The sequence below is a fragment of the Camelus bactrianus genome, chromosome 26 (assembly GCF_048773025.1).
Source record: "Camelus bactrianus isolate YW-2024 breed Bactrian camel chromosome 26, ASM4877302v1, whole genome shotgun sequence".
Classification (NCBI taxonomy): domain Eukaryota; kingdom Metazoa; phylum Chordata; class Mammalia; order Artiodactyla; family Camelidae; genus Camelus; species Camelus bactrianus.
Genome location: NC_133564.1, coordinates 9,442,120 through 9,455,732, shown reverse-complemented (window position 1 = coordinate 9,455,732; position 13,613 = coordinate 9,442,120). Strand labels below are relative to the sequence as shown.

Sequence of the window (13,613 nt, the reverse complement as noted above, 5' to 3'; positions counted from 1 at the left end):
TTGTTGGAAATGGTCATTTTGCCAAAGATGATCTTAAAATAAAATAAACGAATGTTTATTTTTCTCCTTTGGAATTAGAGCCTTTTGTGGCTCCCTTTCCACCCGCGTTTCTTTTCCAGGTTACGCAGGGGCTTCTCTCTGGTCAGCCGAGAATAGAGATCAGCAGATGGAGGCCAGCGCCTGCCCTCGCCGCATCCCCCTAAATCGCAGAGTTGCCCGGTAGCCTTGCCTCTCCCGGGTGTGTGGCGTGGGTGTCCCCCACCCGAGCGCCCAACAAGTCTCCTTCGCCCGCCTGCGCGCGGCTGCGCCGGAGGCCGAGCAGAGCGCGGTGCGGCGCGGGGAGCCCGAGGGCCCGGGGCCGGGCTCTGTCTGGGATTGCGCCGTCCCAGCCTCCTTCCCCTCTCCGTGGGTAGGGATGGTTGAGTCCAGCCGCCACGGCAGCGGCTCCTTGTGCCGCTAGCAGCCTGTCTTCTGCGCTCCCCGCCTTTCCTCTCCAGACTGGCTCTCCTCCCCCCGCGCCCCCTCCCTCCCGCAGCTCCCACTCGCTGGCTCGCTCTCCAGCTGCCTCCGCTCCAGGTCTCTCCTGGCTGCGCGCGCTCCTCTCCCCGCCTCGCCCCCTCCCGCAGCCTCGCCGCCTTGGTGCCTTCCTGCCCGGCTCGGCGGGCGCTTGTCCCCAGCCCCGGCCCGGCAGCCCCGGCTCGGAGCCGCTCAGCCCTGCGGTGGTTCGGGACCCGATGCTATGAGAGGGAAGCGAGCCGGGCGCCCAGACCTGCAGGAGGCGTCGGATGCGCGGCCGGTTTGGGGACCGGGATCTCTCCCCTGCTCGCCTTGCCCTCTGGTGATTATTTGGCTCTGCTCATAGCCCTGCCGTTCCTCGCAGGAGACGGGCACATCTGAGAAGAGCCATCGGTGTGTGTGCGTGTGGAATATCTGCAGACATGACTGCGTGGAGGAAATTCAAGTCGCTGCTCCTGCTTCTGGCGCTGCTGGTTCTGTTCGCGGGGCTCCTCACTGCAGCGAAGGGTAAGGAAGCCTTGCTGGCTGCCGGGGGAGATGGGCGAACCCTCCGAGGCCCCGTTTGCGAACCAAGTGTCTGTCTGGAGGAGGGCAGGGTACCGAGCCGCTGGCCTCTGCCGGTGGCTTTCCTTCGCGGACGCCTGGGGAATGCGATGCCGGGGGCCAGCTTCCATCGCCTTCTGCCCACCCTCGTCTCCAGCGCCCCACCCCCGCCTCTCCTTCCCCCTCGCTCGGGCTGAAACGAAATGTCTCTTCTTTTCTCGGTGCGGTGGGTTGTGAGGGAGAATGGAGCCAAACCCGAGTGGGGCTGAAACTGCGCTGTTGGCGGAAGCGTTGCCTCCTAGGGGATGTGGGCGCAGTGGATCGGGGTGGCTGGGGTGGTTCCCGGACTTTCTCCCCGGACCGGGAGCGGCTGGGAAAGTGGCCCGGGCCAAGCCGGCCTCGCAAGTTCTGACTCTCCAGGGCTCTGGGTGCCGCGGGCGAACCTGCCTGCCGGCCGGGCCCCGCACACCCCTACCCCGGTGCCGCCTTCCTCCTCCCACGGACTCGGGGAGTGGTGGGGAGCTACCTTGGTGGGGCCGCCCCCACCTTCCTCTCCCCGCACTTCGCTCCTTGCAAGTTGGCAGGAGCTGGCGAGGTGCGTGCACGGAGCAGGGAGGCCCGGACCGGTTCTGCTCAGAGATAGGCGCCTGGTCTCAGGGTTCTTCCGCCCGCCCTGCCACCTCTGGTCAGGGGAAGGAGTGTCCCCGGGTCGCTCCTCGGCTTGGAGCTCTGTGAACTTGGTGTTCTCCTTGAGCTGAGTTAGGAAATGCTTCCCCCTCATCAGCCTACAGGCTGCAACCTCGGGGCTGGCACGAGCTCCTGTGCTTGTCCATTCTCTGGGAAAGAAAACAAGGTCCTTCTTGATTCGGGGGGTGGGGGGCGGGGAAGAGAGAGAGAGAAAGGAGAGAGGGGATATTGATTGATTTTCACATTGGAAAGTACCTGCCCCCAATTCCTCACTGTAGCCCATCAGTCTACACACCTCGTCCCACTCCTGGAAGCATCTGTATCTAAATAGATTTTGTATCTTTTCCTTCTTAAAGGATGGAATCAAATCAAGGGGGTTTAAAAAAAAAAAGGCCATTTGCTCTTTCCCCACATGAAACTCCCCTTTCCTCTCTAGATTCTTCCATCTTCCTTTCCGCCCATTTTCTATTCCTTCAGTGTTCCAGATTCAAGGGTGATTGACAAGGCGAAGGAGGTCTGTCTTTGGTTCCGTAGGAAACTCCAGATGGGCCTGGCCTGGGGAGAGATGGAGACACTGGCAGAGGAGGCTTCCTCTCGCCCTTGTCCTTCTCCACCGGCGTGCAGGGCTGGTTGAGAGGCGACCGCTGTGTACCAGCCCCTCCACGCAAGCACCAGCCCTCACAAAGGGGTGTTTGTGGGAATGCGCCCCAGGATGACAGGGAGCGCAGATGGGTTGCTTAATTGCTGGAGCTCAGGGGCGCTCGGCTTTGGGGAGCTCCCCGCAGACACCGACCCTCCGCCCACCTGCCCGTCTCGGTCCAGCTGCCCCTCCCTGGGCGCCGCTGCTGGAGCCTCCGCGGAGGCACGGCCGGCCGAACGGGGCAGGCGGGCGGACAGCGGCCTCCGCGAGCGCTGGGCTGGCTGGGAAGGGGGTCGAAGCAGGAAGAGTCGAGGGCAAAGAGGGCTGGCCCTGGGAGGTGTGCCCGTGTGTATCGGGGGTCTGGGCAGGACCCGGCCTTGCCCACCAAGCCCAGCGCAGAGAGGAAACACCTGCTACGCAACTCCGCACAACTTCCCGCCCTTCTCCCCAGCACCCCAACCCAGCAGAGCCCGGCCGCCTCCTCGCCTCCGCAGGCAGCTCAGCCTCGGAGCGCACTCTCGGTTCCCCGCGGTTCCGCGCACTCCGAGCGCCCTTCCCCCGCAATTAGCAGAGGTTGCTGCCTGGAGACAGTGGCGGCTGGGTCTGGGCTGCTTGATAATCCGCACACGTGTGTGCCGGGCGGATTCAGATTCCGCCCCTACGCGGGTGGGCCGAGACGCTGGAGGGGGGCGAGGCGGGGGCGGGGGCTGCTCCGGCAGATCCTTGGGCCAACGGGGCAAGGGGAGCAAAGTCCTGGGCTCCCAGGGAGGACAGCACCTCCTGCGCCCTGGGGGTCCCAGGTCCTGGTTGTAGAAGCTGAAAAGTGGAGTCCAGGGTCCCAGGCCCCTGGCGCGCGCCGTGCGAGAGTACGGTGTGTGTGTGTGCGTGTGCTTCTGCGTGTGTGCCTGTTCGGAGTGTGTGTGTGTGCGCGCGCGTGTGTTTGCGCGTGGAGGGGCCTCGCGGCCGTGCTCACAGCCCTCTTGCCTGGGGGAGGCTGCGGTGGGTGCGCGCGGCCCCTCATCACCCTCGCGGGGCCGGGGCCGCGTCCCCGCTGCCCCCGCGGGGTCAAGTGCGAGCGCAGGTGGGCGCGTGGGAGCTGGCTGCAGGCAGGAGGCTGGTGACGCCAGAGCCGGAATCGCCCTTCCAGGTCTCCGGCCACTGGGGTGGGGTCGCGTTCCCCTTGGCAGCGAAGCCCAGGTGGCCAAGGTCGGGCCTCGGCCGGGCGCGCCCGGGGGCGCAGGCGCGCATTGGGTCTTCCCGAGGAGGAGCAGGGGCAGCGCCCGGGGGCAGGCGCGGGCCGCCGCCGCGGGAGCCGGGCCGCGTGCGCCCTGCTGGCGCCGCCCGCTGTGGCGAAGGCGGGTGGAGAGATTTTGATGCGTGGGGCGTAATTCATGACCTGTTTGCGAGTCGTGAGAGGCTGGAGGCGGCTGCGGTGGGGGTCAGTAGAACCGGGTGCCGTTAGTACCCGGGTCATCAGCCGTATCTGATTGCGCTTTAGGCTTCAGGACGACGTTGGGGTACCCGGGATTCCCTTGCGATGCTCCTTCTCTTTCGGATTATTAATGCTTTTGTAAAGGTTGAGCCTCACGTGTGTGCCTACCTCCGCAGAAGCAGCTCATTTGGGGACCAGGGGAGAGGGAAGACGGCTTTAAAGCCTCCTCTCTTCACCTAGTAAGTCGGTGGAATAATTCATTCCGTGAGCGCTCGGATCTGCGCCCTTTATCTGGGGCTGATCTATGGGCTGTTTGGGCAAACAAAGTTTGCTTCTCAATTGTGACTTGCATTTGCGCAGCAAGGAGGCGGCAGTTATTTGCAGGCATTATTCAGAAAGCGCTCTAAAAGGAGCACGGATAACAGTAGCCCTACCGTCTCACCATAGGAAGCCTGGGAGAGAAAGGTGGAGTGTTTATCAAAATCCTTAAATCTAATATTCACCGACCCACCCAGCAGAGATTTAAGTATGCTTTGCCAAATTTCCACAAAAACCCTACAAGGGCAGAGAGAGAGAGGGAGAGAGATGGTCCTAAACCTGTAAGCATCTATATGAGTTACCTTTTTAACAATTCTTACCACCCTGAAAGATGCAAAGACCCTTCATTTGCTGGCCATGTTCCTGTAGGGCTGGGCCACTGCATGCACGTGAACATATGTGCTCTCCTGGGGAAGACAGGAACTCCTGTGAGTAAGGGGCCTTCACGGGAACCACACCCCCAATACACTAAACAGACGGACCGTCTAGAAGCGAGTTAATGTTTCTGCATTACTGATGTCCCAGGGACTCCCCCCGTGCGCCTGGAGCACCTACAGAGTTCTGCGCTAGGGGCTGAAGTGCTTGAAAAGGTTAGCAAAGGGGAGGCTTCCGTCCTCGGTGCTGGGCTTGGTTAAACTGAATAGGAGGACAAGGAGGTCTCATTAAACAAGTCCCAGGGAGCAAATGGGACATGGTCACGTGGCAGTAGAACCTCCTCTCCCCCCCCCCCCCCGGGTCTGGAGCGTCTCCACTGACAGCGGCCTTGAGAGGGAAGGGCAGTCACTGCTTTTATACCAGCCTTCAGCTGGCCCACCCAGCTTGACCAGGAGACCTCCCCAGCCACCATGTTTGAACCTTCCTACTGGCGAAAGCAGCTCCTCCCTCCTCCGGGGGGCAATGCTTCCCTAGTCTGCAGTTTATCTTCTCAAACATATGCCAACACAGCTCTGAAAATGTCAAGAAAATGGTTCAGCTCCCTTTAAGAAACAGATAGACAAAGGTGCAGTGGCCAGTCAGTGCTCAGGGCAAGAGACACAGCACACCGAGTGTGGACACTTCGGAGCCGTTGGGATGCAAATGGCACGTTGAATGCTCTGTGCTCTGCTGAATTCTCAGTGGGCCTCCGGTAGGCCTTCTGCTGAGCTCATAGTGAAAACACGCTTCTACCGCTTGCCTACATGCAATTTAAACTCCACTTTCCCTTCAGCCTTTTGCATTTCCTCGGGTGAGGTTCATCTCTCTCTAGAATGAAGAAGATGACTGATTGTGTATTCCTTGCACAGAGTAGATGACAAGGCTATGTTTTTTATTTCAGTTTTATTTGTTTAGCTAATAAATCAGGGGAAGACTTTGGAGTAAAGATAGAGACACTGTACAGCCCACAGTATGAGCAACCCTGGGTGGCCTGGGCGTATTTAAAAGCCCAGGGGTCCTTGCTGCGGTGGGCGAGGAACTTGGGCTGATGGACCCGCAGAGGTAACAGATAGAATCAGACCAGTTCTGGTGTGCGGTCAGGCCACCATGGCAACCAGATATAGATGATGTTTGAAACAGGAGAGCCGGCTTGGGTGTGCCACCTGGGGCAAAGAAATAGATGCTTTGACTGGGCTGAAAATAATTAGTCCTCAAGGAAATCGCCCCTCTGAGTTTGCCTGTGATGGCCTGGCCGCTGGGCTGAGCTCACTGAATGTCTGCTTTGGAGCCCAGGAGGATGAAAACTCAATCATCGTGTTTAGGTATTGCCCGAGTCTGAAGAAATACAGGCCTCTTCTGCAGGGACTCTAAGGTGGCCGTAAATGACCTTTGACTGGCAATTATGTCTATATGGTGGGGGGGTATTCAGTCCCTAGTACTTAGTGGACAAGTAACAGAATTAAAATTCCCATTGTGTAAGAAAGAGTAGAAGAAAATGGTTTCATTGAACTGGTGAAAACTGACTGATTGCAAGAGCTTCATGGAAATAACGCAAAACTTGTGGGGCCTCCCCCCACCCCCACCCCTACCCCTGTAGATCAAGCCTTTTTCATTTTTGAGTTTAGCTGTGAGTTCCTTGAGCCATTTATGTCGATCTCTCATTTTGGAGAGAGGAGGGGCCATCTGTGCTCTAGGGAGGCACATGGCCCCCCTTCGTCCCTGAGCATCTTTGTCCTGGGTAGATGAGCTCTCCTCATCCACTAGGCGCACCGTCTCATCTAACAAAACCCGTTTCTGGATATGTTGGCAACATTCTACTTGGGAATAACGTTTCAACCAATTAACTCGATTTAGAGTCACTGTTACTTTGATCCACTGAATGTATCTCTTGCAACTTGTATCTCTTGCTAAAACTTACTTGGTGGATGGAAAAACATGCAGGCTTGGATGCCTGTCAAAAATAACTACTGTATCTTTTATGTCTCTAAAACATTTTGCAAGGTATCTGTTGAAACCTTCTCCCTTTCTCTTGTGCTAGTTTTAGCTCTGGAAAGGCTATAGAAGGGAAAGGGACACTTCACTGTGGTCATTCTCTCCAAATGGAAGTAGTATAAAAGCGGCACTGCCATCTCCATGCTGATGATCTTAACACGATTTTCCCCCACTGTCTGTAAAGCCGTAAGTTGAATGATGCTTTGTGATGTAAAAACTGTCCTTATTATTAACATGACATGACGGGAAACATAGGCATGAAAGAGTCAGGCTGTTACTCCTTCCCAGTGTTTTCACCAGTGAGTCGCTTTTAGGGTATTATTACAGCCTGAGACTAGTTATTAGTGTAATTCTAAGTACCTCTTATGTACTTACTTGGGGGTTTTGTGTATTTTGGAGACCTTTAACCTCAATAAGTTCCAAGAAAAGTGAGTATGGCATGTAGATATTAGAAATGTGAATCCAACTTTCTGCCTGAATGATCGAGATAATTTTAAGCCATGTGATTCCCAGTGGAACCAGAGAAGCTTTTGAGTTCATCAGCCATTTCCCCAGTGCGTGATTTTTATACCAGACAGGTTACCTTTATTGTTGTAGATGGTGGCATTGTAACAGGGATGTAGAGTTTTTTGAATAATCTTTTACAAATTTTGTGTTCTTAAGAATTACTTGAGGTCTTATTTAAATGCAGATTCCAAGGGTTCTCCTGCAGGTAATTCTCAATAGTGGTTTTGGGTGGTGTCAGAAATCTCAGTTTATCCATCTATCCATCCATCCGTCTCTACCTCCCTTCCCATAAGAGGTCTCTCAAATCTAATAAACTATTCACTGGGACTTCACAGGCTAATTAGCCCACTGATGTCATGATGAATACACTACATCATGAAATTGTGCAGTTATATCAGAAGATTCCTTCTTTATCTTTGGCGCCTGCGTTGCCAGTGTTCATCATTCTACGTCGTTTAATCTTTCTTATTTTTTTAAATGGTTTTACAATAAAGCTGAGACTCAAGCTCCTTGTGCACAGTGTTTATGTTATGGGAAGACTTCAAGGGGTAATTGTGCTCTTCCATATAAAAATACTGTACGATTGAATTATTTTATTTTTTTCTCTTACTGTTTAGTATGCTCTGATATGATTAGTGTTACATAAGAAGGAGCTAAGTGTTAGATTAAAATTAGAATTATTTGGGGAGTGATCTCTACTGAATTAAAAGCCTTTGAAATTAATTGTGAATTCTAAGCAGTTCTTTTCCAGATCCTGGTGAATCTCTGTGCCTTTATTCACAGAAACTTATTTATTTCTCCTCTTGTTTTTAAGGGAAAGTATCTTTATTCTTCTTTTACAAGTGAGTAATTTTCTACATGAAGTTGATATTTATGCAAAACACATGGTGGACTCTCACCATTTCTTTTTGTATAAAATCCCACACCCTTGACCTGACTGTGGTTCTTAAAACCTGAGGACTCTCTGAGTGAATTTTCACTTCCTTTTTCTATCAGTAAATCGATAATCAACACTACAGACCTTTGACTTTTATGCAAATCAGTAATCTTCAGCGTTACAGAAAGTTAAACACAGCTCCTCTTTATGAAAATGGGTTCCTCTGAGCTTAAGAATATCCACTTTTCTTTCAAAGACTGGACCACAGAGTGTATTCAAAGGCCATCAACCATTTTTGTCTCTTTGTTTCAGATTTTTTTTATGGTTAGAAAAGTGATGTACTTTGATGTATAATATAGCTGTGGGTAGTTAAGACTTGCAGGGTGTGATTGGCACTTCAGACATAATAGAAGGGGGACCCTGACAACATGAGAAGGGTCACGTTTTTACAAGAAATTAACAAAAGTGAGCAGATACTTTCCCTTATGCGCTAGAAGTGTAAATTTCTTCAGCGTCAACCCTGCTTTCCTTGTTCTGTCTCGTTCTTTTTCTCCTTTCTTTATAAAATATAATGATTGCAAACAACTTAAGACACATCCAGCCGTTGGGGTTTCTCTGGTTTGTGGCGCTGGTTCTGGAAGTGAGGCAGCAGGTTATCTGTGCACTATCTGCTCAACGCCTGCACTCCATTTAAATGGAAACAATATGACGTTTTCAAAATATTAATCCTAATACTTTTTAAAGTATTTGTAGATACTATCAAGAGAAAGTTAAATGAGAAAAATCATCTCATTACTATTGGGCAGAATTATTCTCATTGACTGATAAGTTGAAGCATCTAGGTGGAACTTCTGTCATTTGAGGGAGAGACATCTGTTTCTCGTCTGTTTCCATGCTTAGCAGAGAAGCCCTGGGAGCCGGAGGAGGGGTCGGGGAGGCTGAGACTCTCAGGCAGGACTGCGGTTGTCGCTGTGCTCCCACGAAGGGTTCCAGGTGCCGTATCACTGGAACCCAGGTCACTGGAGAGTTGCTACACACTTTCACCGCAAAGACTGCGACTCTGTGATGCCCCTCATGGGGTTTCATTCTTCAAAAAAAAACAAACAAACAAAAAAAAACTAAAATCACTCGATGTGGTTAGCGTTTAACACGTTAGACTGTGACAGAGACACCAGAGGTCATGCAGACGTTGGCGAGGGGTCCTCATAAGTGGTGGGAACATGACAGAACCTCTTAAGGAGAGGGGGAGAAAACAGAGCGAAAGCATTGAGAAAGAGGGTGAGGGAGAACCAGCCTGCGGACAGCAGCCAGGTTTTTTTTTTTTCCTTTTCTTTTCTTTTTCCTTCCTCCCTTCCTCCCTCCCTTCCTTCCTTCCTCCCTCCCTCCTTCCTTCCTTCCCTCCCTCCCTCCCTCTCAGTGAGGACCAGCTTAAGTATCCAGCCCATAGGGGAACCTCTAAATATCTATGCTTCGTGGAATCCTCTTCAGAAATTCTTCTCTGGATCTTGAAAGCCACCAAATGTGAAAGAATATAAACAATTGTCCTGGAACTGTTTCCTGAAATATGAAAATACGCAACATTTTTTAGACCTTCCCTCCTCCTCTCTTCACACAGCCAGTGTGTCAAGCCCTACGCTTGCTTGCACTGGAAATCTATTCCTTGGAAATGAGAATTTTTTGTTATTTTTAAACTCTCCCCCCGCAACCCCAAGTTCCAGGATTGTTGTTCCTGTCCCGTTTTGTTGTCATGATCTCTGAAATACAATACTAACAGAACATTGGGGAGAAAAAAAATGGTGTCTCCAGCACTGTATCTACTTCTGCAGAACACAGCATGTTTCTCCTGGACTGACTTTCAAAGCATTTCATAGTCCGGTTCCTGTCTGTCTTTCCAGCTCTTGTCCCTGTGCTCCCTTCTGGTCACGTCCACTTCAGCTTCATGCACATCCTGAAATGCACCTTGATTTCACTTACCGCAAGCCAGCCAGCTTGAGTTCACTTCCAGTTACCACACCCATAAGTGGATCTCCCAGTCTCTCCTTCATCTGAGTTGCTTCGTCATTTCCTACATTTCACGATAATCTGTCATAACGTTGGATCTTCTAAAACCTTGTTGTTTGTTTGCTGGTTTTATTTATGTTTGATTATTACATTATTCTTACTCCGCAGATCTTAAAGTCCTGGATGATCGAAAGGCACTCTTGCAACTATCAAACTATTACTTGCCTCCTTATATATTCAATCTTGAATACACAACTCTTCCCCTATACTTGATTCTGTCCATTTGTGTGTGTGTGTGAGTCAAATTAGTGTGTTGAAAATATTTTGTGAAAAGATTTATAGGAGAGATGTGACCTCTGGAAGGTGTCGGTAATGATTTTTCCAGGTCACGCTGTGCATTATTTATTTATTCACATACCTAGACTAGAACTTGTCAGCATAATTAGGCTTTGAAACCCTGCATCCAAGTTACTGTTTTGCGAGGCTTACTTGATTCATTCATGTTTCTTCTTCATAATTGTTTCTCTTTCTATACAAAGTAAAGTATCTGGGGCATTTGCAGTTGTTGGCTTTTCTTTTTTCTTTTTCCTTCTAGTGATACAAATTTAATGATATTAGAGCGTGTTCAGATATGTCAACCTACAATTGTCATTTTGATCTTCATGGCTATTTTATCTCTGTGCTTTTTAATTTAAAGGAATTGTATAAGAGGATTATGGAACAAAGACGAACTAATCAGTCTCTTTCTTTTACCACTGCAATTACAAAATTACCTTCCCAGTGTTCCTTAGTGGCAGTGAGAGAAAGAGAAGGGACGTGTGGTCAGCGTATTTTAAAAATGAGGGGTCTTCTTACCTGAAAGTTCAGAAACTGCAGCCACCCAAACTTTGGGGGATGGTTTACAGCTCCTAGCAAGTGTGTTTTGCTTTCAGTTTTATGACAGATGGACAATAAGAGGCCTTTTAAAACGATGTGGTATAAAAATAATATGAAGTATTATACAACAAGATGGTACAACTATGGGTTTTCTTTTATGTTTAAAAATGAAAATTGTGAGAAGGAGAAAAATGTATATAGGTTAGAGATCTGGTGTCATTTATTGAAGACTTAGAATAAGAGTTTTGAGCCACCTTTTTAATGCCTATTAATGAGTGTGTGTTCCTTGTTCCAAATTAAGGAGGAATCGAGTCAAAGGCATTCATAGAAGATCATGTTCTGTTGTCTTGGGTTCCCCATGTTTATCCTCCCTGCAGGACCAGACAGACATCACCAGGAAGAGTTAAGAGCTAGAAAGTAGAGTTGTGAAGAACAGATTGGAGGAGAGTCCTCCAATCTCAGCCCTGTTTGTATCAGCTAGCTATTGCTGTGTAACGTTATTGTCACACAGTTAGGATTAAAGTTTCTGTGGGTCAAGGTCTGTGTGCAGCTTAGCTGGGTCACATGCTCTGCCTGTGGTCTCACAAGGCTGTGATCAAGGTGTTGGCTGGGACTTCAGTCTCATCCAAGGCCCAGCTGGAGAAGGATCCAGTCCTAAGATGACTCAGGTGGTTGGCAGAATTCCATTCCTTGTGGTTGTAGGACTGAAAGCTGACATTTATTGCTGGCCATTGGCCAGAGCTCACCCTTGGTTCCTTGAGAGGCCGCCCATGGTTCCTTGTCACACAGGGTTTCCCAGCTTGGCTCAGAGCCCGGGAAGGGGAGACTCCAGCAAGCTGGGTGCTGCAGTGTTAAGCAGTCTCAGCCATGGACTCACAGTCATGTGTAGCACACCACATTTACCTTATTCTATCAGTTAGAAGCAGGACCCAGGTCCTGCCCACCTCAAGGGGCAGGGAGCTGTGCAAGGACATAAACACCAGCAGGCAGGGATCATGGAGGCCACCCTAAGAATCTATCCACTGTGGTATCATAGAAATACATCAGTATAGCCGGAGCTTCATTTGGTCACTAAACAAATGGCCAAGGACCCAATTAAAAATGGGCAGCAAACATAAATCAGTATTTTGCAGAAAGAACTTAAATGATAAATATAGGAAATGATCCCCAAACTTACTCTTGATTGTAAGATATGTTAGTCTACAATTGTCGGAATGTAAATAACATTGAAAAAAGAAGCAACTTTTTTTTTTTTTTAATTCCCCAATGCATTTGTAAAACTGCAGTTGATTTATCGCACGTTAGCAAGTGCATAGAGACATCACTTCCTTAGGCTATTGTTGTATATGTGGAAGAATCCAGGGGGGGGATAATTTAGCCATACCAATCAAAATTCTAAATTATCAGATATTTTAACCCAGAAACGTGATACGTCCTGCGGCAATACATGCTTATTCATTTTAGCCCTCTAATAGTGAAAAACTAGAGCTTAAATGCCCAACATCATAAAATAGCTAAATAAATCGTTGTTTAACACATGGTGTTGCCTGTATGAAAGTATGTCAGTGATAGCGGATTAAGTTGAAAATTCAAACTAGTATGTATATTTTGTTCCCATTTTCATGTAGGGAAAAGCCAAGTTACTTCTAAGCACACGTGAAAATATCTGAAAAGCTGTTAACACCTTACAGCGTTGATGTTTAAATGTTTGAGTTTTTGTATAACTGTGTCAAACTTCTCTAAATAAAATAATAGTTCTTAAATGGAAAAGGATTACCTTAAAAAAAAAAAACAAGTAGTTTTTATCAGATCACGCTGATGAGCAGAGATCGATTATGAGATTTTTGAACTTGAAGTGACCTTCAGGTTTATAAGTCCACTCTCTCATCTTACTTGTGTCCAGAGAAATTATGTCTTGCACAGATTCGTGGGGAAAGCTAAGGCAGAACTTAGTCCAGGCAAACAGTCTTCCCATGGGAGCACATGTGCCTCTTGGTGACCCAGCAGCCCACCTTCTCCCTACGGGACGCTGGGCTGGCCACCTGCTCCCCCTTCTCCGTTCCTGTTCCTCCTGGCGTGTGCACAGAGCAACGCTGAGTGTTTCCTCCTGACATAATACTCTGAAGACAGTATGGCTAGGAATGTTCTAGGCTTAAATTTAAAACCTAATATTATCCTTGCAGGTAGAGAAGTGCAACATTCAACCTTTACACCTCTGATGGTCCAGCTCCCCTGGGGATGCTATAGGACCCTCAGTAGGATGGAAACCTGGTAAAGGATTTTGCCCTTGTCTTACTTAACTCTGATAAATTTTTTTTAGGTCATTAAAAACAGTGCCACAGTGTTAACCAGCTGGCGCCGCCTTTGTGTTAATAGTTAATATATCTTCTATCAATTAGAATTCCGATGATGTGTTTGTCACGGCAGATTTTCTACTTCTGAGGAACTCAACACTTTCAGTGCCACTACACTGAGATTCTTTATTTACTGGGGACTCCTCCAATTAGTACAGTTAGACAATTGCATGTTTGCATCTCTCAATAATTAGAAGAACTTGAATTATGAAATAACTCCACTTCTCCAGACATGAAAACCAGTTCATTATTGAGACTGGCAGTTTATGTCATAGGAAGGAAATAATTTGTTCTAGTTTTCGTCTGCTCAGGGGCTCCCTCTTGGAGAGGATGGCTATATAGAAATGCTCTGTTTCACGTGTCTGACAGCACCCACTGGACAGCTGGACAGTCAGGCTCAGTTTCCATATCTGCCCTGAGCAGTATGTGCCGTAAAGAACACGAAACTCTCAGACA

General features: G+C 49.3%; 1 protein-coding gene across 1 annotated transcript in view; it reads left to right on the top strand.

The window, feature by feature from the left end:
• The first annotated feature begins 579 nt into the window (after positions 1-579).
• The window catches only part of CSMD1 (CUB and Sushi multiple domains 1), a 1,327,842-nt gene continuing 1,314,808 nt past the window's right edge, over positions 580-13,613 (top strand). The window contains exon 1 of the mRNA XM_074353379.1: positions 580-1,023. Coding sequence (XP_074209480.1) covers positions 939-1,023 — 85 coding nt within the window. The 5' untranslated portion in view covers positions 580-938. The remainder of the gene's footprint in view (positions 1,024-13,613) is intronic.